Source organism: Suricata suricatta, chromosome 10 (assembly GCF_006229205.1).
Source record: "Suricata suricatta isolate VVHF042 chromosome 10, meerkat_22Aug2017_6uvM2_HiC, whole genome shotgun sequence".
NCBI lineage: Eukaryota > Metazoa > Chordata > Mammalia > Carnivora > Herpestidae > Suricata > Suricata suricatta.
Genome location: NC_043709.1, coordinates 136820671 through 136847782, shown reverse-complemented (window position 1 = coordinate 136847782; position 27112 = coordinate 136820671). Strand labels below are relative to the sequence as shown.

Below are 27112 nucleotides of genomic sequence, written 5' to 3'. Positions count from 1 at the left end.
AGGGGGGGGGGGGGGGGGGGGGGAGGAAAGCGGAAGGGATGGGGGAGGGAGAAGGGCCCTGGAAAGGCGGAGGAAGAGCCCTTGAGGCAGGAGGAGAGTCACCAGGGGAAGGAGGAGGAAGGGCGGGGGGTGAGGGGCAGGGGGCCTGGAGGTGAGGAAGGGCCCCGGGAAGGAGGAGCCGGGCCCCGGCGCTTCCCGTGCGGTTACCTCCACGATCATCTTCACGGTGGGCAGCGTCGTCGCGATGTTCTGCGGGTGTGGAGGGCGGACGGTTATCGGCACGCAGCCCGCGTACAGGCAGCCATAAAACGCTGCAATAAGGTCTATTCCTAAACAGGGAGAAAAGCACGAGTGCTCAGGTGACAGTCAGTCCCTGGCAGCATAGGTGCCAGCCTGGGACCGTGATGGGAACGGACTCTTTTCTGTGCTGTAACTTCCTGTCGCCTGTTCCTTTAGGCACGAGATGCCCAAGCAGCCCAGGTGGCTAATTTCTGTCATTTCTCTAAGGAATTACCCAACTCTATTGTTATCAGTTAAGTGAGGGATTTAATTGCTGTTGATTAAATGAACTACCTCAGCTACCTGATAAAACAAATTTACACACAAACGTCTGTGAAATTTCGCCACATGTATGACCTCAAGAAGCACACGGCACGTAGCATGTCCCCACAAGAGGCCCGACTAGACACAGGGTGCCGGCTGTCAGCCAGAGTGTGGGCGACAAGGTGCCCGTCGCACGGCCGCCGGAACTGCGTCCTCACCTGGCGGGTAGACGAGAGCCACGTGGTCCCCGTCCTGCAGGTGCCCTCTCTCCATCAGCATCACGGCGATCTTCTCGGCGCGTTTATGCAGCTGCACACACGTCAGCGAGCTTGCTATCGTGCCCTGAGGATCGCAAGAGCGGCCGGGTGAGGTCTGCTGAACCGGCCAGCTTTACTGACATGCGCTGCAGGTACTGGCCAGTCACCTTGTCTGAAATGCACACCCAGCGAACGCTAGTGCATCTGCACAGCTGTGTGACCATCCACGGTTGGTTTGGGCACACTTTGGTCATCCCCCAAACACTGTGTCCTGTTAGTGGTCCCTTCCTTCTCCTTCCCACTGGCCCAGAAGGGCAGCATCAAGAAGAATCTAGACATACTTGTGTTAACAAGAAAGGTTTTCAAAAATAATTATTTGACCTAAAGAATAGCTAAGCTCACACACACACACACACACACACACACACACACACACACACACACACACAGTCAACCTGGTGATTCTGGGACTTTGGTATAATTGCCAAGGGCAGGAAGTGTCAGCAGTGAACCAGCAGGAAAAACAAAACAAGTTGAACATGTTTTTAAGAAACACATTAAAAGTTGAGGTCAAAAAACAAATGAACAGGGGTGCCTGGGTGGCTTAGTTGGTCTCAGGTCAGGATCTCATGGTTCATGGGTTCGAGCCCTGCATCGGGCCCTGTGCTGACAGCTCAGAGCCTGGAGGTGTTTCAGATTCTGTGTCTCCTCCTCTCTCTGCCCCTCCCCCACTCGTGCCCTCTCTCTGTCTCAAAAATTAAAGTAAAACAAACAAAAAAATTTAAAAAAAACCAAATGAATAAAACAAAGCAACAGTCAAATAACCCCAGTAAAGTGAAAAACGAACTTGTCAAATTCATTTTATGTGAGACATTATACATGTAGAAACAAATGGAAAGTACATTCGGATTAAAAAATACCTTAAAAGCATGGTTGTTGCAACTTCCTGCTAATCTCTAATTATTTCAAATAAAGAGTTGGGGAAAATAAAATCGAAACCCTGCTCCTCTTGATCAAACCCTATTTTAAAGTAATTCACAGGGTGAAGGCCAGGTCACTCGCAGTGTCCGGAGCCAGGAAGATTGCACACACTGAAAACGGCCACAGAATCCATGACAACACTGTTTGCTCCCACAAAAAGAGCGAGCCAGCAGCAGCAGGAGGAAGAGCGACACACGTGTGATTTTGGGGGAATCAAATACTGGTAGGTGTCTTGGACCCAAAAGTCACACATGGAGAGAAAAGTGCAAAAAAAAGGGCGGTGAGCAGCGCTAGCATGGAAAGGGGTCATGCTGCATGGACGGAAGTGAGCAGGCCCTTGGGGTTCCTTAAAAACAGGCAGTGGCGGTTTAGTGACTGGAGGTGCTAAGAAAACACATTAGAATTCCCAACAAAATGGCCTGTTTATTGGACAACACCTGCTCCAGTGGGGCGTGGGATGACATTTCACAACCAGGATCACATGACAAACCCCTTCACAAGATACCTGGCTGCAGCATGGAGCTCCAGGAAGCAACGCACTCCCTGTACTGACCCGCCCCGCAAGCGGCGTGTGGCTGCAGGGGCTCCCACACTTTCCCACGGGCTGGGACTGGTCTCTACGGGGAATGGGTCAGTTCCACGTCTCTGAGTTGAGCCCTCTTATCCCACAATTTTCCTGGTCTTCCTTCCAAGGCAGGTTAAAAAATAAGAAAATGGAAACATGCAGAAGATGGGGGAGCCACGGCAGAATGTGGCAAAGCGGGGTAACCAGACAGACCCAGGAGGCTGAGGTGCAAGATGCAGCCCGATCGTGCGAGCTCGGGGCCCCCACACCAGGCGCTCCCGGCACCCACTCCTGGAGACCACGCCTGTCCACAGGAACCAAAACACCCACACACACACTGACCCAAAAGTCCTTTGAACACTTCAAAGTGAGGTGGGCAGAGCTGAGGGGAGCCGTCTGCCAGCCCAGACACTTGCTCCCCAGCACCGCCCTCCTGGCCGTCGGGCAGGCACAGGCCGCGATGCTGGGGGTGGCAGCGTGCCACGGCGGGCAGCGCCAGCAGAGGGCTCATCGTTACGTCCCACTGAGCGAGGCCCTCCACTTCTGTCCCCACCCTCAGCCACTGGTGCGGTCTGCCTGTCTCAGGGAGCAAGCACTCCTGCTCTGAGTTGTTCAGATCCTGGAGCTGACCTCAGCGTCAGGAGACCCGCCGCCAATCCCCTGCCAGTGACCAGCTTTTCCATCATGACACAGAACTAGAGACTGCCAGGTGCTGGTGGCTCAGAACCACTGGCCTCAAGTGTATCTGCAAAGATGTTTTGGCCCTAGTTTGTGAAAATTCCCACTGACATACTTGAAAAAGGTGAAATTTAAACAGCCTGTTGTCCTTTAGCTCTACTGGCCTCTGAAACAGCTTTCACAACAGCGTCCCCAGCTCTGCGGGTTTCCGGCAGTGAACAGACAAGCCCGCGCCACAGGGCGGTAACCACGGTGGGGGCCCCAGTTCTGGAGTCAGCAACAAGGTGCCCGGAGATCGACGCCATCCTCAGGCCCCCAGAAGCTGCCGTGCAGGGGCCGGAGCGCTGGTTCCCAGGCGGTCCAGAGCTGCTCTCTTCCCTCCTGCCCTGCGAGCAGGGTTGAACATGTCCGGACCCTGCCTCTCACGAGCCCGAGACGGCACAGGCCACGCCCAGCGCCGGCCTCCCGGGGCGAGCTTCAGCACACCCCCCACCTCCGGGGCAGCGGCACCCCTGCCAGCCCAGAACAGGAGCGAGTGGGCATGGGAGAGGGTTCCGAGAATGGCAGCCCACTAGTCCTGGTCGATGGCTGCTTGGCTACCCCATCCCATCCACACAAAAAGGTGACGTTTCCAGAGAAAGAAGGTTCTAGTAAAACCACTTCATTGGAGAAATTAGGGCTGACTTTTCTGAAAATAAGTTTTGAGTGGAATCATGATAGAACCCAACCCCTGCTGTAAAGTCAACAGATTTCAGTGTTAAGGACTGTAAATTTTGGTACCACTTTTTTACATTAGGTTAAATAACAAATGAAAAAATACTAAGGAATTAAGAAAAAAACAAATGTGATTTATATTTGAAAATTTTAAAGAAATTGTTACAAGCAAAAAAAAAAAAAAAAAACCCAAAAAACAAAAAAAGAGAGTTGGCTTATGATTGTTAAAAAGAAAAAAACAACAGATGGTCTTTTGTATGGAAACAAGTTCCAAAATGTAAGTTTTCCACGATTTGCAATGAATGATATTGCACGTCGACAAAACAGCGTGTGCTGTGCCGCTGGCCCGGCGCGCGCGAGAACAGCGCAGCCAGAAAGCTGCTCTCACAGGTGCCGCACGGTTCACAGCCACGGACGGCGCCACGCAGGGCGGAGGCCAGCCTGAAATGCGGCGAGCCACCTGCTGGGACGACGATGGGGTGGACACATGGACTGAAGGTAAACATCATCAGCATGGACCTCACCGGTTCCCGCCTTTTTAAAATACTGCTTGTAGAGAGCGTAAAATGGCGAGTGTGGCTTGCACTGTACTTCCACGGGGCAGTGGGGCGGCGGCAGGGCAACTGACGTGGAAATTACAAAAAAACACCATGAAGATGGTGGCTCTGACCTTCAGCCACGGCTCAGCATTTATTGCAAGTTCTACATGGAGCTGGAGGGACAGGTCCGACCCTTAGGCTGGCTCAGGACCCAGCTGCCCTCACGTCCAGAGCCACATCCAAAGGAAAGCCACCATGAGCCACCTTTCTCCACGCTGAACCAAAGTGGACTCACTCATGGCTCTGATCTCCTCACGCATCCACTTTTCTGTTTCTAACAAAGCCCTTTTTCAAGCGACTCATTTTCCGCGATGACTCAGGGTTTAGCCACAGCAGATAACTATGACCGCGGGGTCAGGGATGGAAACACCCATCACCCAGACCAGACCAGCTCACAAGGAGCCCAGTGTCCTGGCATCACCCGTCGACCGTCTGAGGGCTCTGCCCCCATGCTGCCATTCCCATAATCCCATGCGGTTAGACCAGCTCTGTCTCCTTCGCCTCCACGGGCAGGTCATTGTGAACACACCCAGACCACCTCTGAGTCTCTGTGTGTGTTGCAGGGGTGATGTCCTTCTCCTTAGGCTGCCTGTTTATACCTCCCAGGAGTCTGGGCACAGACCCCCACCCACACTGCAGACAGGAGAGACTGGGGGCCACACTGGGGAGGCTGAGAAGGTGATGTGAACGCACCCCCTGCTCTCGCGCAGCTTAGCATTTATGGAGGCTGCACCATACCCAGCATGTCGGCACCACTACGGTGGCTGGGGAAGCTGAGCAAAGGCACAGATCCCTGTGCTGGATCTCAAGATCTCAGAGCATCCGCGGTCATCTCCGGGACCCACATCACACGGACGCTGGCCTGATAATTGTGTATCCAGATGAGAGACCCAGCTATGTGGTTGGCACTGCCTTTTCCTTGTCTCCCATCTGTTTCCTGAAACAGCGAGGGAGGCCTTCACACATGAAGATTTTGGTATTTTGCCACTAGGAATAGCCATGATTTCTGACAACTGCACGTACCCATACTTGTCGAGTGGCCTAAATTTAAAGTCTATTTCTCAGGCTTTTTTCCACAGGGGGAAAGAAAAAGTTAAGCATGTTAAGGCTTTCTCATCTAATTTTATTCTTAATACTACTTGCTGGTATAATTGAAGGTCTTATTCTTATTCTTAAGTCCTCCCATGGAACAATCCTGGAAGAGCTTGCTCCTCCAATGTGAGATGTCAACACAAACCTTAATTGCACCTGGAAAATAGAAAAGACGTTTGTTCCCAAGAATGGGAGTCTATAAGGAAAGCACGAGTTCTCACTTACAAGAGAGAAGTTCACTAATAAAAGACAAAAATGTCTCACATATCTGAACCATTCCCTGTATTTTGTGGAGGAAATAATGCAAACTAGATATTGCTCAAACTATCCATAAAGATCGCAGTCAAAACAACAACAAATAAGTAACGTGAAGGACATCACATTAGACGGAAGTCAAAGGGTTACGGCCACAGGAGCGCGACCAGGAGATTCGAGTTGAGCGTGCCTCACCCTACAGTTGAGCAGCGTGTACAGGACGTGGTCGGGGGTGGTCTGCGCCCTCCACTGCAGGACCTCCGACAGAAACAGGAACTGGAACAAAGCACAGGCATTAGGCCCAGGCCACCCCAGCACCCTGAATTCAGATTTAAACTCACACTTTGACCCGGGCTAGCTTCGGTGCTTCAAGGCGCATTATAGCAGCACCTTCCCACAGAGGGAGGAGGCCCTCCCTGTCGAGATGAGAAGCAGCCAGCACGTACAGCGTTTTGTCCTGTGTGACCTGGCTTCCCCGCGCCTGGCTGGGACTCAGAAGTCACAGGGGCCAGTGCTGCGCCTGGTCAGGGACACCTCCCAAACCTGCCAAAGGCCGGGAGATGTCTTCCCCATACGCAAGGGACGGCCGCCACAGAAGACCCCTTCTCCTGGCCTCCCGGGAGGTAGGGGTCTCTGGGGGCTGTGATGCAAGATGCAGCCTTTAAACTGGGCTCTCTTAAATGTGTGGTTTTCAAATGGTCATTCCCTGAGGTCATCCAACGGCACTGCAGATCACACAGAGCACGTGCACTCCACTGAGCGTGGAGTGCACAGGTCGGCCCTGCTTCCTGTCCAATCACAGGAAACACCAGTGTAGATCCTTTAGTCTGCTTTTTTAAGAGAAATGTCCTCTGAGGTCTGAACACGGGGACCAAGTACTTTTAGTAAAGGTAATTCTATGTTACCAAACTGGCAGTATGTTAAATGGCTGGCTTTGTCACATTTCCTGGTAGCTCGTACAAATAGGGGACACCTTTCGGTAAATCATCAGAGTCCTCAGGTCTGAGTGGTTGTAACGGGACCCACAAAGTACGTGTGACAAAATGTGTGATGTGTATGGTAGGTGTGGCCCCGGGTTTCTCCTCCAGCCCCTAAGGTCACGTTAAGGATGACTGTTTGGGGGCGCCTGGGTGGCTCAATCAATTGAGCGTCCGACTCCAGCTCAGGTCATGATCTCACGATTCGTGGGTTCGAGCCCCGCATGAGGCTCTGTGCTGACAGCTCAGAGCCTGGAGCCTGCTTCAGATTCTGTTTCCTTCTCTCTCTTCACTTCCCCTGTTCACACTCTGTCTCTCAAAAATAATGTGAAAAAAAAAAAAAGATGCCTGTTTGCCCAACCTGCGTTCTGAACATCGGTATTCTTGAGTTCCCACAACTCCAGGACTGAAGCCTTGCCGCGGGGCCATCTGGCGTCACACCGGGGCTGGCAGAATCACTGGGAACCAGTGTCCCAGGATGCCAGGACACAGCCGGCCTCAGGCCTCGGCGCACGCACCCGGTCTCCTCCCACCTCTGTGACCCTGCGCGCTGTCCTGCACCGCGGCACCCCCGGCACTCACATCTCTGCTCTAAGACTGGGTGGCTGCGTCTGCAGGACCGAGAGGGCAGGACGCACAAGGTCGGGGGCAGACCCCGAGCTGGCAGAAGGTGTGGTCTGCAGCAGTGTGCCCGCACAGGGCTCGGAGAGGGGCCCCGCCTGCCTCTCACCTTGCGGGCCTGGTCATTGTCCTCTATCTGGCCCAGGTCTCTGCCGCTGGCCTGCGCGATCCTCTTCCCAGACACGAGGTTCCCCACCATCACAGAGGCAGGGCCGATTTCTAGAAAGAACATGAGGAAATAAAACTTAAAACAGGACCTCCCACCTTGGCAAAGAGCTTGCTCTGGGGAAACCCTCAGAGAGGTCGAGCTCTGAAAAAATCTGATCAGAACAGGGCTTCCGAGTTGTCCCAACAACGAGAATGATGGCAGCCAAGAACAAGCCTCGATTACAGGTTAGGGCTGCACTCCCACCGGACCCCAGCGGCAGCTCCAAGCCCGCTGCCGTTACTCCACTGTCGGCTGGAGGGGTGCCGGCATCCAACCACTTGGGTGACGGCGAGAAGAATGCAGCAGACAGACGAGGCAGTGAGCCGGGGCGCGCCCCCCCACTGAGCAGCCAGCTCTCCTGGACCACCCGAGTGGTGTTTTCGCGCGTGCCTGCTCTTCCCCGAGTGACCGCTGATATAAACAAAGTGCTGCACTGTTTCTTATAAACACGCTTGGAACATAGGGCGTGAGGCTGTGGAGAGCACAGTCACCCGTCTGTCTCACTGATGGAACAGCTCTGGGCTCTCGCCAGGCCCAGAGGTTCCTGTGAAGTCGAAGTTCCTCTTCCACCACCGTTACCGACTCGATTACCAGCGCTCCTTTCACCGTTTAGGAAACATTCCACAAGAACAAAAAGAGAGGCAATCTATTCTGACAGCTTTCTTTCCTGTTTTAATGAAAGAAACAAGTTTCCTAAGGAACTGCAGAAACTCTCTCAAAATGTCTAACTGCAAGAAACCCTAGGCTCCAGGTTTCTCAAAATATAATCATTCACTAGTTTGGATCACACACACACGCACTCACACACGCACACTTAACAGGAAAGGGCCAGGGACCATACAACCATGTGAGTGTGCGTGACTCAGAGGGGGGTAAGGAGGCAGGGAGGGGGCTTAAAGGCGGCAGCGGAAATAACAAAGACGTCAGTCACGTGCGTTTAGTCTGGTGTGACAAAATCCAAGTTGAAGGTCCCTACCGAATCAAATTCTTATTGAACTTTTGCTGAAGGTCAACTTACAGGCTTCTAAATCAGGGCACCTGACGAGCCGCGTGTCAGCAGCTAAGAAAGTCTTAGGCTCGGGCTCAGGGGTGGAGGCCAGCGGCTGCTGGGGACGACCACCCCCAGGCTCCGGGCAGGGCACGGGCCGACGCCCCCAGGTGACATTCTTTTCTGCACACATGTGCCCATCCCGATTTGGGTTGCCATAACACATTCAACGTCACAGCTGTGCTGTGCGAGAAAAGACAGGTACTTCCAGGAAGGACTGAAATCGGGAAAATAGCCCATTACACAGATCTCTGGGCCCCTGCTCACTGACTTCATCTGAGGCAATTCGTAGGAGCCCTGACACTGTTTCCGTGGACACACAGGCCGCGCCTTCTGTGCTCTGTTACGCCATGTCTGAATTGTCAGCGTGCCTAAACTTCTTTTCTCAGCTCGTAATAAAGAAACTACAGCAGAGGGGTGGCCTTTCCGTATTCAACAAGATGAAAAGAAAACGAGGCAGCGGAAGAGAATGGGGCTGCTGTGTGGACAGTGCACAAGCTCAACCCGGAGCCCAGCCGACTGGCCCTCCGCTGCCTGGCGTGGCATCCTGACACTCTCCTTGGTGACAGCGGTGGGCAGAGTCTGTCCCCACTCGTGGGGCAGCCCTTTGCTCCCGCAGCCTCAGCGTCTTCCCCTCGCCCTGCAGAGGCGCACCCATCCACCCCTGCCCCCAATCTCACTTACAAGGGGTTGGCCTCAGCTTCTGCCCTTACTGCTGGGGGGGGGGGGGGGCTATGCCCAGAGGTGACCCAACCATGTCTAGCCGACTCGCCCCGCAGCCACCAGGTCTGGGTCCACCTCTGTCACACTCTGGCCCGTCGATCCCCACCCTCTTTGTGGCACGTTCTCCCCATTTGGGAACAGGGACAGAAGAGTGCCGACCACACGAGGCTCCGGGAGAAGAGCTGTACTTGGCCGACATGCTGGAACTGGGGCCGCGGGGCCAGGAGCTCCCGAGTCTGCGACCCTGCCGCCCGCGCCTCCCTGCTTGGATGGCCTGGGACCTCCCGTCACTGCACTGGCAGAAGAGCTGGGCCCTCGCCTCCCGTGGTCTTGGGAGAAATTTCCTTGCACTGATAACCAAGCAGCCCGAAAGCGCATGACTGTTTAGTTGCTCGGCAGGCAAAGTCACATAATGGACACGGACATGCTCCGAGTGCTAGACACACGCTCACTCTTACAATAAGGTCACAAATAAACGTGTCGACTTCTACATGTGCTTCAAGAGCTTCCCATGTTAGTTGCATGGACTCCTAAATAACCCAGGAAACTGGTAAGGAAGCATTCTTCTCATCTGTGCACAAGGAAACTGTGACTTAGAGAGTCCATGCCCGGCGAAAAGGCCACCCAGCCAGACCAAGGGTCCGCTGCCCCCCGGGATGCAGGGCTCCTTCCTGACGTTCCCCGGGAGTTGGGCTCCTGGCCAACTGTGCTGTCCCAGGAGAGCCCTTCCATCCCCCGTCCAGTGGGGACACCTTCATGCCCTGGGAGTGTGGAGAGCAGGCCGGGAGGAGGGCTGAGAACCACCGACAGGCAGGGGGCCTGGTCCGCAGGGTGCCCACAGCACCCGGTTCCAGAGAGCCACCCGGTCTCCACACAACTCTCCAGCCTACGGGACATACCTGGCTGCTTCTGTCGAGGTTTAGGCAAGTTCGTGACACAGGTATGGGGGCACATCAGGACGTTGCAGGGGTGGAGTGAGCCTTCCAGGAAGAGCTGCTTCGTTTCTGACAAGTGGATCCCACCGAGCGGGGTTTTGGGGAGGGTGTTTGCTGGAACCAAGGCCAGGCAATAAACCCCAACTTGATGTATGCTGTCAATTGCCTGCAAAGTCACAAGGGAGGGAAGCGGGTTAGAACAGGCGTCACAGACACGAAGCAAGTGTTCGGACGTTGCAAAGTCCTATCTGTAACCTGAGGAGGCACGCGCCATCTGAGTGGGGCGAAGACGGCGACAGAAGGGATGTCTCTCCAAACCCAGCCAAAGCGGATAATTTTATGTGGGATTTTCCCTAAGCAGGGAAAAAATACACTCTTGAGGTTCGAACAAAAACTATTACTTGTGACATCTCCAAGTGAATGGTGGGAGCCAGTTTTGCAGACCAGGGATCTCTAACCCAGTCTGTGTGGTTATTTCCACGAATGCAAACACGAACCCCCTGAGCACTGCAGTTTCTGACCCCGTGGTCGGGGGCAAGGGGCGGCCCGGGCCAGGCGGGGGGTACCTGCAGCACCCTGCTCATCCACTGGAAGCTGTCCTCCTCTGTGGAGTCTGGCCTCTGCTCGGCCACGATCACTATCCTCTCGTCATGCAGGACAGTCACCGAGAACACAGCGATCCTGTGGGGACAGAGGGAGGAGGCGTGCTGAGCACACTCTGCTCCTGGTCACAGGGCCTCCACTCTGGCCAACTGCAAGGGGACAGGTCCCAGCTCTCAGGGACGAGGGGAGGAGCATAGCTGGGGTGGCACCTGTGAGGTAACAGTCTCCGCATCTGTTACCTGGAGCTCTGGGACCAGCGGCTTTCCGCTGGGCATGCTGCCTCTCTTGGTAAGCACGGCATCACGGGACTGGGACCCGAGTCCCCCCCCACCCCCACAGAGGATGCTCCGTGCAAGCGGGTCAGAGGGGACGACACTACATCCACGTGTCTATCGCGTCCGCTGGCCTGCCCGGCCGAAGGCTCTGCGGCAACTCGGGATTCCTTCTCTTCGGCCAAAACCTGAGGAGCTGCCACCACTAGTTCAGTACTCTCTGGACACAGGACTCCCACACCACTGTGGCCCGACTGTCCTGGGGTCTTTGGAGCTGATATGCACCAACATGGATTTCTGGCTCTTTCCTTTGTGTATTTATTTAAAAAATAAGTTTTTCAAACAGGCATTTTTATTTAAGACAGAGCAGAAGTGATGAAAGTGTATGTATGGAGCTTGGGAAATTTCTAAAGAACTGGGCATTCCGAACTAGACAGAACGTCAGAGGGCACTGAGTCCCGCCAGGTAAGGAATCTGTGCCACTTCATGCAGGCGTGTCACCCACGGGCCCCCTGGCCCTGGACCCCCGAGACAGACCCACCTTCCCCTATAGACGAACTTCATGGGCTCCACGGCCAGCGCTGTGGCCACGATGTCGTCGGCGTTGTGTCGGCGCCCGCTCACCACCATGAGCCCGTCCATCTTGCCCACCACGAAGACGAGCCCCCCAGGGCCGACGAAGCCCAGCAGGCCTGTCCTCACGAAGGGGTACTCGCTGACAGGGGCCCCCGAGCTCGTCACGGGGAACACCTGCAGACACACGGTGGTGAGGGCCCTGGAGCCCGCTGGAGAGCCCCGGCGCCCCCAGTGCTCGGCCCCCACGGTCCATGTGCAGGGCCAGCCGCCCGCTTCCTTCTGCGGCGTGCAAATCTAAGAAGTGGCACCGAGATCATGATGAAAGTCTAATGTACACTAATGAAGTCTTCCGCTTTAAATCCACAGCAGAAAAGTGATGAATGAAAAACCAAAACTGTGCATTAGTTGTAAAAAGATCCCTATTCATTAGCGTTTCCTTATCAGGACTACACCGGAAAGGGAAAGGACGAAGGGGGCAAGTCACAGCCCGCACTTGTGTCCTCTGACCCTGCAGGGAGTCACATGGAAAGAGACGGGTTTTACACAGACTCTGTGTAGCTGGGCTTCGGGGGCATTTCAGAAACTCGACTCTACGTTCGACAAAGCTGCTGCACAAGGCACCACACCGCACCGTGCTCTAAGAAACACATCCCTAAGCAACCCACATTTTCTTGTGCAGAATCTACTCCGAAGCGCGCTGCTCCTCCTGAGGGTCCGTATCACACGGTCAAGTGATCGCAGTTCTGGGAAGCGCAGGTGCGGCACAGAGTTTCCCACGGAACCTCTCACTCACAGGGCCAGCGTGCACTGGCAGCAAGCCACCCGTGCGTGCAGACAAGAGACATGTTCTGTGTGGACACCTAACACACGCACGGCACATGCCATGCATGTGTGCACACACACCGGTTCGTGCCGTGGAGCTACTTCATGCATGTGTCTGTCCACAGCTGGCCAAGTCCGGCCTCGGTGGGCGACACGAGGGAGGGACGGGGTGTGCTCAGCCCCGCTCCTCAGCCCGTCAGCCACAGCACTTACTGCACAGGCTCAAGTGAGAGCAGCAGTACATAAGACAGTCCTTTCCTTAATATTTATTTTTGAGGGAAGGAGAGAGAAAAAGAGACAGAAAAGAGAGAAAGAGAAAAAGAGAATGAAAGAGAGAGAATGAACAGGGGAGGGGCAGGGAGAGGGAGACAGAATCCAAAGCAGGTTCCAGGATCTGAGATGTCAGCACAGAGCCCAACGTAGGGCTTGAACCCATGCACTGAGATATCATGACCTGAGCCAAACTCAACACTTAACCGAGTCACCCAGGTGCCCCAAAAAAGGCCCTTTTTATGTTAAAAAAAATTTTTTTTTGAGAGACAGAGAGAGACAGCGAGAACGGGGAGGGTCAGAGAGAGAGGGAGACACAGAATCTGAAGACAGGCTCCAGGCTCTGAGCTGTCAGCACAGAGCCCGACGCGGGGCTCGAACCCATGAACTGCGAGATCATGACCTGAGCCGAAGCCGGACGCTCAACTGACTGAGCCACCCAGGCGCCCCAAAAAAGGCCCTTTTTAAAGAAACTGCTCTTGTCCTTTTTCAAAACTGGGTATAGGTGAAAAAAAGCTGTTAAACTAAATTCATTGAAAATTATAAAAAATGGCAATGGAAAGTACAACCGTTTTAGTTCCTTGGGGTACATTTGGCTGAGAAATTACCACCTTATCTTTCAGGTCTATGCACCTGGAAGTGGAGCTCAGCCCCATGGACCTACCTCGAAGGTGTTCTTGGTCATGCCCGAGAGGCCGTAATAGGACGTGCCCGTGGCAATGGCACACACACAGAGCTCCCCGATCTCGTCTGTTCGACACAGCTGAGGAACGCCGTCTGGCTTCACCGAGCACATGATGGCTAGGAGCAAAACAGGATGCACGGGTAATATTAGAGAGGGGAGGGAGAGGGAGGGAGACACGAGACAGCGACAGGGATGGGGTGGGACAGAGGCAGAGAGGGAGACGGGGCGAGGGGACAGAGGAGAAATGACTGCACACAAGGAGAGCACTGTGAGCAGAAACAGCATTGGAACAGGAGTGTGAGTGTGAACGGGAGGCCGGGCCTGGTCTTCCCTGACGTGAGCCGTGAACTTTCACGTTACAGGAAAATACCCAGCTCCACAGCTGTGGCGTCAGTAAGGTTCCGATGGCTTGAACTTTAACGTGGGAATGGTCCTGAAGGGAGGGACTTGAGCCACTCAGACCAGGAGTCACCTGGGAGGAGCCCTCGGGTCGTCCGGCAGCCTGGCCGGCACCTGAGAAGGCACACGTGCAGTGTCCGACCACCCTGTGTGTGCGTTTGTGGGGATGGTTCCCGTGACTTTTAAACACAGGCTCTTCTGCTAGAATCAAGCTTTGCTCATAGTCCGGAGCCCCGTGCCTGGGTTTTTACACCGTCTGCCACCAGCCTTGGTGCCCGGCTTTGTCCAAATGGTGGATGGCCGGTGGGAACCTGACCCTTGTGGGGATAGAAGACCCCCCGGGGCTGCAAAGGAAAAGCATGACCCACAGCACCCCCGACTCTGGGTCCCAGCATGGGAGGCGGCAGAGATGCCCCGTGAAGCTTCCTGAATGTTCTTTTATCAGAGAGGCAGCACTGATGGGCCCGGGATTTAAGCATTCCGCCCAAGCTCGTGCCATAGGGGCACGGTGGTGGTGCCAGGTGGGAAGCAGCCCACTGGCCACGGCTGGGGCTCCTGACTCGACCCCCTACACTGTGTGCAGCTGGTGCCCACACTCACCACCAGGCATCACAAGGCCGACGTCTTGTACGGTGAGTACGGACAGCTTTTCTTCTGAGTCCACCCGGATGACCCCGTAGGTGAGCCCGTGCATTGACAGGACGCCCCGGCCCGGGGGCTGGTTGCTGTCATCCGTGGGCCTGCAAGAGCAGTTTTGTCTGAACGCAGGAGCAAACAAGCTGACGTCACCGTAGAGCCACGCACCAGAGTGCACGTACACCAGAGCCAGCCAGCCACGTCTGGGGTACCAAGCACCCCAAAGCACATCTGGATGCAACACTGTCCTGTGTCCTTAGCATGGCAAGCGGTGCTGGTTTTCTGATTATGAGCCATCAGTGTCACTAACTCTGCCTGTGGGCTTCCCGAAGATTCTACTAACACCTGAGGAGTGTGAAGACCTCGCGGTGCCCCTCCCTCACATGCATCTGCCGTCGACAGATTCCTCCCCTCTTCTCTCTCTGCAGGTCAGATTTTCCAGTTTGAAAGTGGCTAACAAGGAACACTTTCAACAACAGCCAAATCATGGAAGGAGCCTAAATGTCCATCAACTGGTAAATGGATCAAGAAGACGTGCTTTACATATACAATGGAGTACTACTAGGCAATGAGAAAGAATAAAGTCTGGCCATTCGTGGCAACATGGATGGACCTCGAGGGTGTCATGCAAAGTGAAATAAGTCAGGCGGAGAAGGACAGATACCGTATGTTTTCACTTATAAGTGTAACAGGAGAAACTTAGCAGAGGACCATGGGAGAGGGGGAGGGGGAAAAGAGTTGGGGAGAGGGAGGGACGTAAACCATGAGAGACTCTTGATTACTGAGAACAAACTGCGGGCTGAAGGGGGAGGGGGAAAGGGGAAGGGGGATGATGGGCATGGAGCAGGGCACTTGTGGGCATGAGCACTGGGTGTTACATGGAAATCAACTTGACAATAAACTATAAAAGCAAAAGAAAAAGAAAAGAAAGTGGTTGACAAGGGAGCACAAGGTTTCTAAGAACACGAATGACGGCAGAGAGCCGAACCAAGGAGGGTGGGGTGGCCTGGGCTCAAGTTAGACGTGCACCAGGCAGATGCTCACTGTGCAGGAACCTGAAATGACAGGCCATGCCATTCTGCATGACAAGTTCAGGGAAGTCTGTCTTCATAGAAGGCATTTGGTGAAATGCTGTCACTGCATCCTCCGTCCGTCTTCGTGGCCGGTGGGCACCACCTCCCTCCAGCTTGCTCCATGCCAGCCCCAGGCCCTTTATCCAGTACCCAGCCCACCCCTTCTGGGGGCTTCCGCACTTGTCCCTGCCTCCATCTGGAATGTTCTTGGAGCAGACATCCCCCTGGCAGCTCAAATGTGCAAGTCCTCATCACCCCGTGAGACAGCACAGCAGGTGCCATCTGACTACCCACAGCAGGCCTCCTCCATCAGTCTCCGCTCCCTGAGGGCTCCCATTTGTTCACTGCACAGCCTCACCCCTGCACAGCCTCACCCCCCCCCCCCCCCCCCCCCCCCCCCCCCCCCCCCCCCCCCCCCCCCCCCCCCCCGCACAGCCTCACCCCCGCACAGCCTCACCCCCTGCTTCACTCCCGCACAGCCGCACCCCCTGCACAGCCGTACCCCTGCACAGTCTCACCCCTGGGGGGTGTGCAGGAATAAATGTCTGTTGACTAATTATTCAAACAATAAAGTATTTCCAAGACCATGGAAACTGTAACTAAAGAATCTTCATGTGGGCTAACTGAGGCACAGTTTAGGTAAATGCCACACTTGTTTCTCTCTTTTTCTCTATACACATGGGTAGCATCCTTTTATGATCTAAAAGCTGGACAATAAACAGAAGTTTGCAGTTTAGTCTAAAAAGTGGTAAATCTTAAATTTATCAATAATCAAGAAACCAAGAAATATTTCAAAATTATCAAGAAAATATCAAGATTTATAACGAACCTAGAAATATAAGTAGGAAAACATAGAAGCTAAGGGGCGTCGAGCATCTGACTCTGTAAAAAATTTTTTAATGTTTTGTTTATTTTTTTGAGAGACAGAGAGAGAGTGTGAGCAAGGGAGGGTCAGAGAGAGAGAGGAAGACACAGAACCTAACCCTAACCCCAGACTCTGAGTTAGCTGTCAGCACAGAGCCCGACGCAGGGCTTGAACCCACAAACCGTGAGTTCATGACCTGAGCCGAAGCTGGACGTTTAACCGACTGAGCCGCCCAGGCGCCCCAGCATCTGCCTCTTGAAGCTTAAGTCATGATCTCACGGTCTGTGGGATTGAGCCCTGCGTTAGGCTCTGTATTGAGCATGGAACCTCCTTGGGATTCTCTCTCCCCCCTCTGTCCCTCCCCGGCTTGCACTTTCTCTTAAAAAAATAATGTACAAAAGATCTCATTTGAGTTTTGCAACTATGATATTATAAAAAGAAGTATATATTACAGGTCAATTATACCTCAAAAAATAAAGATAAATAATAAAAAGGAAGCATAAGACAGTCTAGAAATCGAATGGTTCTTTTTTAAAATGTTTTTTTAAGTTTTTTAACATTTATTTTTGAGAGACAGAAACAGAGTGTGAGCAGGGGAGGGGGAGAGAGAGAAAAAAAGAGAGTGAGAGTGAGAGTGAGAGTGAGAGTGAGAGTGAGAGTGAGAGTGAGAGAGAGAGAGAGAGAGAGAGAGAGAGAGAGAGAGAGAGAGAGAGAATCTGAAGCAGGCTCCAGGCTCTGAGCTGTCAGCACAGAGCTCGATGCAGAGCTTGAACCCACGAACCGTGAGTTCATGACCTGAGCCGAAGCCGGACCCTTAACTGACTGAGCCCCCCAGGCGTCCCACGGAAATTGAATGGTTCTGTCTGTGAAGCATCCAAAAGGGTAGCACTAACCAGATACAGAAGAAAAGTCTGCCCAGGTGGTAAGGTCCATCCGGAACTCCCAGAAATGAGCCCCCAACACTGGAATCTACATTGCTCTGCAGAGTCAAAGAGAAGAGCCCCACAGGACCCCTCTGCTGCCATGAAACCCTGACCCCACTACTGTCCTCAGCAAAACACGATGTGAGAGTCACAAATCAGAATGCCAAGTGCCTGCTGTGGAATGAGTTGTGTCCCCAAAAGCTGTGACCAGTACTGGTCCTGGTACCTTGACTGTGACCGTATTAGCATGAAAAAGGGTCTTTGCAGATGTCATAGTTAAGATGAGATCATGCTGGAGTTGGGGCAGGCCCCAAACGCAAAGATCAGTGTCTTGAGGAGAGAAGGAGACACAGACGGCCTAGGACACCAGGGGCCATGGTGCGAGGACAGGGGTGCCAGCCCCAGCAGGAGGGCCTAGAGCAGATGCCCAGAGCCCCTGGGAGCACCCAGCCCTTCTGATACCTGGACCCCAGAGGTCGAACACAGCAGCTTCCGTTGTGTCGGGCCACCTGGGCTGAGGCACTTGTGACAGGTACGTGGGGACCTGGACAGGCCATGGCCACGTGCTGGAGGGAAAAGCTCTTTTAACACTGAGGGATGCAAGTTCTGTTGTCTTAGTCATGAGACCTGCTTTCCTAGAAACAAGACTCGCTGAAGCACAATTGTGAGCTGCCTTTGCTACAGGAAACCTTCAACTGCGGGTATAAAACCCACCTATGGAGACTGGGTACCCACACTTAAAATGCGAACCAAGGACGCCACTCAGGCTTCGCTCGGATCCACAGCTACACATTTAACAGAGCCCCTGGATAATCCGAGAGATCTCAGACATGCTCAGCGGGCACCTGTGTGTGCCCACACGTCCCGAGGCCTCTGCACACATGGGCTCACTCGGTACACCCTGCATGGCACCACTGCCCTCTATTTTACAGACCAGAAGTGGAGGTTCGGGCCGTCGCTTCATTATCTGCATCCCTGTGGGGCTTGGTGGGTTACAGACCCACTGCCCCAGAATGGGACACCTTTCCTGCTTCTGGCTTCAAAGACTGAGCACTTCTTACTTCGCTGCACGCTCTTCTTTTGAGGAAACTTTAGAACAAACAATACTAGTAGCACAGGAGCAAGCCTTTCCTGTGGAGGAGTCAGGCCCTGCACAAGGAGTCACGGCAAAGGCCCGCTTAACCCCACCCCACCCCGCCTCACGGCAGCCGCCACCGACGCCCCTCCCGCCTCTTCGGTGTGTGCCTACACACAACTCGTGCATGCACGAAGACATTTATGCCCAAAGAAAAGCAGACCCGCAAGAAGCATGTTCTCTTGCAACTTGCTTTTCCACCAAACGGACGTTGCGGATCTTCCTGTGTGCGCGGGTGTGGCAGACACACCGTGCACACCGCATGCACCACTGACCTGACCAGTCTTAATATGAAATGTGACTGTAAAACACATCTAGAAAATGAACTGAAGAATCAGAAAGTATATACATTTAAAATTTCAATGAAACCTGCATAACTTCCCAAAAGACTGTATCATTTTGCACTTCCACTCTAAGTATTGTATTCCAAGTTCCCAGACGTGCACGGGGGCCGTCGGGAACATTTTATGCACGTGAAGTACCCTTACAGCAGCCCGGACACAGGCACGCAGCGGAGCGCACGCAGCGGCAGGGAGGGGGCAGCCCCTGGCACGGAGCACAGACTGGTCTCAAAACCTGTGCTCGTGGCCACGGGGAAGGCGGTCGCCCAGCAGCCACCCCGGCACACCGGTGCCCAATCAACCCCAAAACGGTTCCCGCTTTGGTGGTGAAACCTCGTTCCTCTCTGTTGTCACGGTTTGCATTTGAGTGATTATTAACCAAGTCAGCTTACCTTTCTCTCCATTAACACCTGCCTAGCAGACAAAAAGTCCAAGTAGACTAACCTAGATGAGTGAAAAAATGACCCCGATAAGAATTCCCAGGAATTTCAAAAAAGATGTGGTTTCACAAGGGAACACAGTACGATGAACAATGGCTGAGAGAGCTCGGCCCCAGGGTCAAGGCCCCGATGACACAGCGGGCTGGCCGTGCAGATCGGCAGTCCTGGCGGTTCTCGGGACTGCAGAGGAGGGCTCTGCACACGGAGATCCGGAAGGCAGGCAGGGAGCAGCTGTGTGTGGCCAGCCCTGCGCCTAACACAGGCATAAAGGCCTAAGTGAAGAGACGGAAGATGGAAGGTGTGCACTGGCCTCGGCCTCAGGAGCAATGTCCCCAATGGCCAACGGCTTTACCAGGACCTATGTGCATGTACCCATTCCCTGGCCATGCCAGTCCCGCCTCTGTGAGATGTTAGATAACCTTAGGTAATGACGCCGTGTGACACCTGAAGAGGTAGGTATAAGTTTCAACTAAAAGTCCACAGTTTGCTCTTACTGGCCATGCTAAGATGTGCACGCACGCAATATAAACGCAGTCACGTAAGCCACAAGCACTCGGGACGATTTCCATTCTCAGGATGTAACGGGGAAGTGGCCACCACATCTCCAGTGCTTTAGCACCACCGGCCCTCCCCGCAGCCTCCGGCAGGTGGGGCCACACAGGCCCTTCCCTGCTTCTGTCACATGGAAGCAACCTCCACCTCCTGAAACTGTCACCTCAGGAACACGCGGAGAGCAAAGTGGTCAAGTCTCAGGAAACTCACTTTTCTCCGCAGGTTCCAGGGTTGACCACGACATTTCCCCAGGGCATGTTGTCATAGGATGACACGTACACCCAAGGACATGAGACACTATCGTAGTGACTCTAACGCTGGCCTGAGCCCTGAATTCTTACGGACACCATGCAGACACTCAGAGCTCTCACCGATGTTCACATGGCCCTATCACATGGGCACAACGGTCACCCCCTACATAGATGAGGACTCTGAGAACTGAAGGACGCCCTGTGCCGAGTGACAAAGCCACCAAGAGGCAAAGCAAAGCACAGGCGAGCCAGAATGGTGACCCAGGGTCAACAGACTCTGAAATGTGCTGGTGGGCGCTGGGCCGGGCTCACCGGACGCAGTGTGAGGAGGCGTAAGTGCACGCACGTCCATGAGAAGGAGGTTTAAGTGCTCACCTAGGGGACACACACGGCCATGAGTGGCTCTTATAACACCACCTCCCTGGGAAATACACAGTTGGACAGACTTGGAGCTGCAGGGCCATCAGTCTGTGTGATGGAGGGACGCCCTTCTGCCCGTGGCCAGCAGGGCCCTCCTTGTTGGATGGAGGACGTTCCTTCCGGGGGAGGGGCGGGGGAAGCACCCTGTGCCACTGGCCTGGCGCTAGCATCCCTGGCTGAAGTCTCTCTACAGATGAACGTAACCTCGTTTACAGCAGTAGATGGTCCCCAATAACTTGACAGCACCGGGGTGTGGATCAGCGGACGCTGTGCACTTGTAACAGAAGTAACATTTTCAGGAACACTCCTGCACATTTCAGGAGAAATCCGGTCAAATCCATGAATATGTGCACCCTTCTTCAACATTCAGATACCACAGTGGACACCCATACTAAAGTCTCAGTAAAATTCATAGTCTTTGCTTTGTTTTGTTTTGAGAGAGAGAATCTCAAGCAGGTTCCATGACTCAGCATGGAGCCCAATATTGGGCTTGATCCCATGAACTGTGAGATCATGACCTTAGTCAAAACGAAGAGTCGGATGCTCAACCAACTAAGCCACCCAGGTGCCCCTAAAATTCATGATTTTTGACAGGGAACACTATAAGATTAAAACAACACATCTTTAAGTTCTGAGTTATTTTAGTGTGATTTTTCTCCCCTTTCTCTGATGAAAGTAATGCCACTTATTTTAACTTTTTTTTAACGTTTATTTATATTTGAAAGAAAGAGACAGAGTGGGGGAGGCAGAGGAGAGAGGCAGAGACACAGAATCAGAAGCAGGCTCCAGGCTCTGAGATGTCAGCACAGAACCTGATGTGGGGCTTGAACCCAGGAACCATGAGATCATGACCTGAGTTGGAGTCGGACGCTTAACCAACTAAGCCACCCAGGTGCCCTGCACACAGATTTAAAAACAAAACGAAACAAAAACCTACCTGCTTCAAGAACTATGTAATATAAAAAGGGAACATTTTCTTCTCTATTATCTTACCTACTCACTCTAGAGAGAATTTTTTTCAGCCAAAAAGGGACCATACCATACAGGTGGTGTGTAAGCTCCGTTTTCAGTCACCCTGGCGACTTTTCCGCATCTCAGGGCAGGTGCTCAGCATGCACCTGCGGGGAAGCGGCGGCCTGTGCGGCAGGGCGGGGCTGCGTCCTGGGCCACACCTGCTCTCCGCGAGCTATGCCTCCACCGAACCCAGCTTCTGACACAGTCCAACCCAACGCGAAACAGAGCCCAATTTGCTCCTGCATGTGGCTGGTCAGGACAATCTACACAAGGTAACTCGAGCTATTTGGCTCTTTGATGCTACCTGATTAATCCATATTTCCATTTAGATATGATGCTACCTGATTAATCCATATATCCATTTAGATACTTAGATATGGTGATTCCCATCTTCAAACTATTTTACACGTAGAGAAGATCTAAACTTAGAACTTTCAGATTAAAATCTCTGCTAATTAATTTATCTTGTGTTATAAAAACAAGCTTATGGGTCTTCATGTCTGACGTTTTTAGGGGGCAAAGCCATTCTTGAAAATCCCATTTCAGTTCACAAGCTTGTTAACGATTTTTATTCTGGCTCATCAGTTAATGTGTCCTCAGCACAACTGTCCGATTCCGGCCCCGACAGATAGGCGCCCCCCCAGGTCTTCCCAGCTCTCTAAACTCCAGGGGGACATTTCAACATGCAAAATGATTCTGGTGGCAAAGGGGAAACCTTATTATCATCTGGAATTGCTGTTTTAATTACTGCTGTACATAATTATTACCCTTTCATTGCTAAAGCATCAAGGTATGAAAATAATACCCTGCAGATAAAAAGCCCACAGAGGGGCGTCTGGGCAGCTCAGTCAATTAAGCGCCTAGCTTTTGATTTCAGCTCGGGTCTTAACTTCAGAGTCATGAGTTCAAGCTCTGCATTGGGTGTTAAGCCTACTTAAAAAAAAGAGGGGGGGGAAGTCCACAAAAAATTTTTTTACTTCACACACATCACACAACCCAGCTTTAAAAAGTGGGTTCCATCATCTATGTGCCAGCAACAGAGCCAGAAGCAGAGAGCAGTCCCCGAGACACACGGGGCCACAAAATGGTTTGCTAGTTTTCATTCTGCAACTTGTCCTTTGGAAATAATTCTACAGATGACTTTAGGCATCATGAAACCATATTTCTGCAATATTTTTGATTTTACAACTATTTCTAAAAAAAAAAAAAAAAAAGGGAAACTGAAAACGTGAACCAGGGTGATAACAGTTTTAAAAACCAGAAAAACGATGAAATACCTCGGTTGCTCAGAAAGCCAGGGCAGAGCTCACAGAACAGGGTGGTTTACTGCCATCACCTGCTCGACATGCATGGCAACAAACATGCATGAGCAGACACACGTGAAGACGGACGCATGTGAACACGGGCACTGGAGACAGACATTCATGAAGACAGGCACAAACAGGACACACATGAAATCAGACACACATGAAGACAGATACCCATGGGACAGACACCCATGAAGACGGACTCACACAGATGGTCACTCATGGAGACAGAAACGCATGGAGATAGGATACCCATGGAGACACACATGAAGATGGACACTCATAGAAACACAGAGACACCCATGAAGAGAGAGAGCCATGGAAATGGACACCCACGGAGACGGACACTCATGGAGATAGACACCCGCAGAAATGGACATCATGAAGACAAACATAAAGATGGACACCCACAGAGGGGGACACCCATGAAGACAAACACAAGGACAGACACCCACGGAGACAGGCACAGAGACAGACACCCATGATGTCAGGATGTGACACTGCAAAGACAGATGGGTGCAAAGACACGCACTCTCTTGCCCTTCTCCCTTCAAATTCCCTGACTCCCATTCTTAAAAGGACTCCAACGTCCTGCCGTGAACACAAGTCACTTTGTGAACTGACTTTTCTTTCCTTCTGGACAGTGGCTTCTCCGGGGGTGCTGCTACAGGCTGGTCCTGCTAGTCCAGACTCGGCCTGGGCAGCTCTCTGCCCCAGAAGCCAGGACACCGGCCACTGCCTCCAGATCACGGCCAAAGTCTTACCACTGTCCCTTGGGACGACGTGTGTGTCCTGCCTGTGTTTTAAGGGGGACGTCTAAGACGTCCACTGAAAACCGTGAGCCCAGAACCTTCCAACACACTCATGGTCTCTATCTCTCTCAAATATAAACAAACATTTAAAAAAATTAAAAAAAGAAAAAAGACTATGTGCATTTTGTCCTCACTCTGGACCCACAAGAGTATAAGAGCCAACCTGGACCCCCACTCAGAATGGCAGAGAATGGATAAAGACGTTTCCAGAGTGAGGCGCGCAGGCTTGCTCTCCAAACTCAAGATTTGTTCCAACCTCTGCGCGAACAGTCATTCACGTGCACCAGGACCAGGTATTTTCCCTTCTATTCACAGAGAGGAGAGTGTGCACGAGATGCAAGTGACTGACATTTCCATCATATCTATTTGAAAATGACTTAAATAACAGATTATCATATGTTTTCACTCATATGAGGATCTTGAAAGACTTAACAGAACCATGGGGGAGGGGAGGGGGAACAAAGTTACAGGGAGGGAGGCAAACTGTAAGAGGCTCTTAAATGCTGAGAACAGACTGAGGGTTGATGGAGGCGGGGGGATGGGTGATGGGCATGGAGGAGGGCACATGCTGGATGAGCACTGGGTGTTGTGTGAAAATCAATTTGACAATAAATTATATTTTAAAAAATGAAGCACCTTAAACAAACAAAAAAATATTAAAGGTCAACCAAAAACCAGTGTAGCCAGTGACCGACCACGCGGGGCTGAGGCAGTGGCTGGTTACAAAGAGGCTTCTTCCGTGGGCCCACTGGCATGTGACAGCTTCCACACGCCTCCTGAGCCTCACAGTCACGTGGAAGATGCTGGCGGCCAGACCGAGGAGCGGCGTGAGCAGGGGAGGCAGCGTGGAACACGTGGGTGTGCCCCAAGGCCCAGCTTCCTCTCAGCGGCGCCGTCCTTCCCAGTTCCACTTAGAATACTGCGGTCATAGCTTGTGTTCCACCGTCCCTGCCCCCAGACTTACCTGTGGGCCTGGGAGAGGACGCCCGTCACAGGGCTGTGAGGTCTGCGGAGGCCCCAGGAGGGCTGCGGGGGCTCTTCCTGGGGGCCGGGCCGCGGCCATCTGCGTTCTGCACTCCTGACCTCACGCGGCTTTGCGTGTGACTTAAATCCCGTGCGCTGCTCCCCAAGGGCAGGTGGGAAGCAGGTCTCCCGCCCGTACCCAGGTCCCGAGCCTGCCCTCTCTACCCTGTGTTCTCGAATCAGCGGGGACACTGGAGGCTACTGCTCAGGACCTCACCCCCGAGGGTGTGTCCTCCCCGCCTCGGCCTGTCTCAGGACCTTGAGGGGCTGCCCCTGGAAGGCAGGAAGGACACATGGCCTTCCTGCTGCCGTTCCTCGGTGGACCAGGCCGTGACTCGCAGCTGCAGCTGGACTGCCACGTGAAACACAAACCAGCAGACAGAACAGCACATGCGACTCCACTCGGAACACAAGCTAGAAACCTTCCTGCACAGGAGCAGACGCCTGGCAGAGACCGGGCTCTTCACGTCTGCCCCTGGCGAGTCACGCAGGGCGGTCAGAGGGATGTGTACGCGTAGCGTAGGACAGTCGCTCCTCAGGTCACGTAAGTTCACATTTTTCTTTCACTCGTCTCGCTTGCTCACTTGTAAACTACATACGAGGCCAGGACAGAACCAACGACGGACACACCAGTAAATCCCACGGCACATGTGAAGAAGGGAAGGCAGTGAGCCCGAGGACCACAGTCAGGACAGGCCCCAAGGAGGCCAGCAGGAACAGGCTGGGCGGGTGGTGCCGGCCATGCTATGCAGCCCCTGTGCTTGCAGGGGGGTCAACAGCAAGGAGGCCATAGCCGGGCTGTGTGCAGGGTGGGGGCCAGTGCGGCCAGGCATCGCAGCCCTGTGAGCCCCTGCACACGAGCTGCCACGGATTGGGGTGGGGGCGGGGGGCAGGGGATTCAGGGTGTTTACCCAGCCTCCTCTGAACGGTAAGTGGGAGCACACTTTGGGCTGGAAGATGCTTGCACTCAAAGTCCCTTTCACTCTGCCTCCCTCCCTCCCTCATGAAAGGAGAACGGAGTCCCATCTGGTCCTGCACGGCCCCGGATCTGACCTAAAATTTCCCAGAGAGAAGCTACAGCTGGCAGTGGGTGGTGCAAGGGGAAGGCTCAGGCCACGCGGCCGAGCACGGTGCACATGGGGGATGGGGAGGTGCGGGGGGGCGGGGCGGGGGGTGGGGAGGCCTGGGGCATGTAGGGAGCAAGGGGGGGATAAAGAAGTTGTGGAGCACTGGGAGGGGCATGGAGGCACATGGGGAGGCAGGGGGCATGTGGGGAGTGTGAGGGGCACCTGGGGGGCCCCTGGGGATGTCTGAGGCACTGACCACAGGGGAAATGCAGCAGACGCTGCTCAGCATGAGCCCAGGAAACAGCAACCCCTAATTTGCCGTTTGGGGTATTACAATTTTAATCTTCTTGACGATTTTAAATATTTTTAAAATTAAAATTTTTTTTTGTTTTTTGAGAGACAGAGCGCGAGCAGGGGAGGGTCAGAGAGAGAGGGAAACACAGGATCTGAAGCAGGCTCCAGGCTCTGAGCTGTCAGCACAGAGCCCAGTGCAGGGCTCAAACCCACGAACCATGAGATCATGACCTGAACCACAGTCAGACGCTTAACCGATGAGCCACCCAGGTGCCCCAAGATTTTAAATATTTTTAAACATTTTTAGAGAAACAATTAAGAATCCTTTGTGGATGGGGCGCCCGGGTATCTCACTCGGTTAAGCCTCCGACTTCATCTCAGGTCATGATCTCACAGTTTGTGGGTTCGAGCCCTGTGCTGGGATCGGTGCTGACAGCTTGGAGCCTGGGGCCTGCTTCGGATTCTGTGTCTCCCTCTCTCTCTGCCCTTCCCCCACTCATACTCAGTCTCTCTCTCAAAAAATAAACATAAATATATATGTATAAATATATATACATATATGTGTGTGTCTGTGTGTGTTTATCCTTTAAAACAAAAATCCTTCGCTGACTCCTCCTCCCTCTGCCATCAAGTCTGGCATAATCCACTCTATGCAATCCCAACACACAGAAGATACTTCTGGGAAAAGCAAATACACAAATCATCTGGTGCTGACAACTGGATCTTCTACGCGTTGGAGTCACCACTCACTTTGTGAACTGTCTGTGGCAATGGTGCTATGTCACACAACAGCACAATCTTAACACTTCAAGGCCACAGGAAATTAGGAGTAGTGAGTCCAAGCCCCTCAACTCGTTGGTAGAAGAAGCCAAGGCCCTGGAGACAAGGGGCGCGCCCAGGACCCTGTGGCCAGACCCTGGCTGGCTTGAGTTGGGACTGTATCCCCCTGGCATCTACACTTGGGCTCAAACTGGCCACGGTTTAATATGATCTCAGAAGAGCACTGTGGTGGCCAACCTGCTACCAAAGCCTCCAGGGTTCTGGCCGAACATGAACAGTAGGGGATTATTTGTGGAGCGCCTCCTGTTAGAACAGTGACACCTTCTAAAAATTGGAAATTGGGTTCTGGTTAGTGG

At 53.2% G+C, this 27112-nt stretch overlaps 1 protein-coding gene across 1 annotated transcript in view; it reads right to left on the bottom strand.

The window, feature by feature from the left end:
* DIP2C (disco interacting protein 2 homolog C) overlaps window positions 1-27112 on the bottom strand; it is a 188237-nt gene that overhangs the window by 68626 nt on the left and 92499 nt on the right. The window contains exons 19-27 of the mRNA XM_029955601.1: window positions 14424-14563; window positions 13404-13540; window positions 11613-11821; window positions 10763-10877; window positions 10161-10362; window positions 7392-7501; window positions 5880-5960; window positions 762-885; window positions 208-329 (exon numbers count right to left, since the gene is read on the bottom strand). Coding sequence (XP_029811461.1) covers window positions 208-329; window positions 762-885; window positions 5880-5960; window positions 7392-7501; window positions 10161-10362; window positions 10763-10877; window positions 11613-11821; window positions 13404-13540; window positions 14424-14563 — 1240 coding nt within the window. The remainder of the gene's footprint in view (window positions 1-207; window positions 330-761; window positions 886-5879; window positions 5961-7391; window positions 7502-10160; window positions 10363-10762; window positions 10878-11612; window positions 11822-13403; window positions 13541-14423; window positions 14564-27112) is intronic.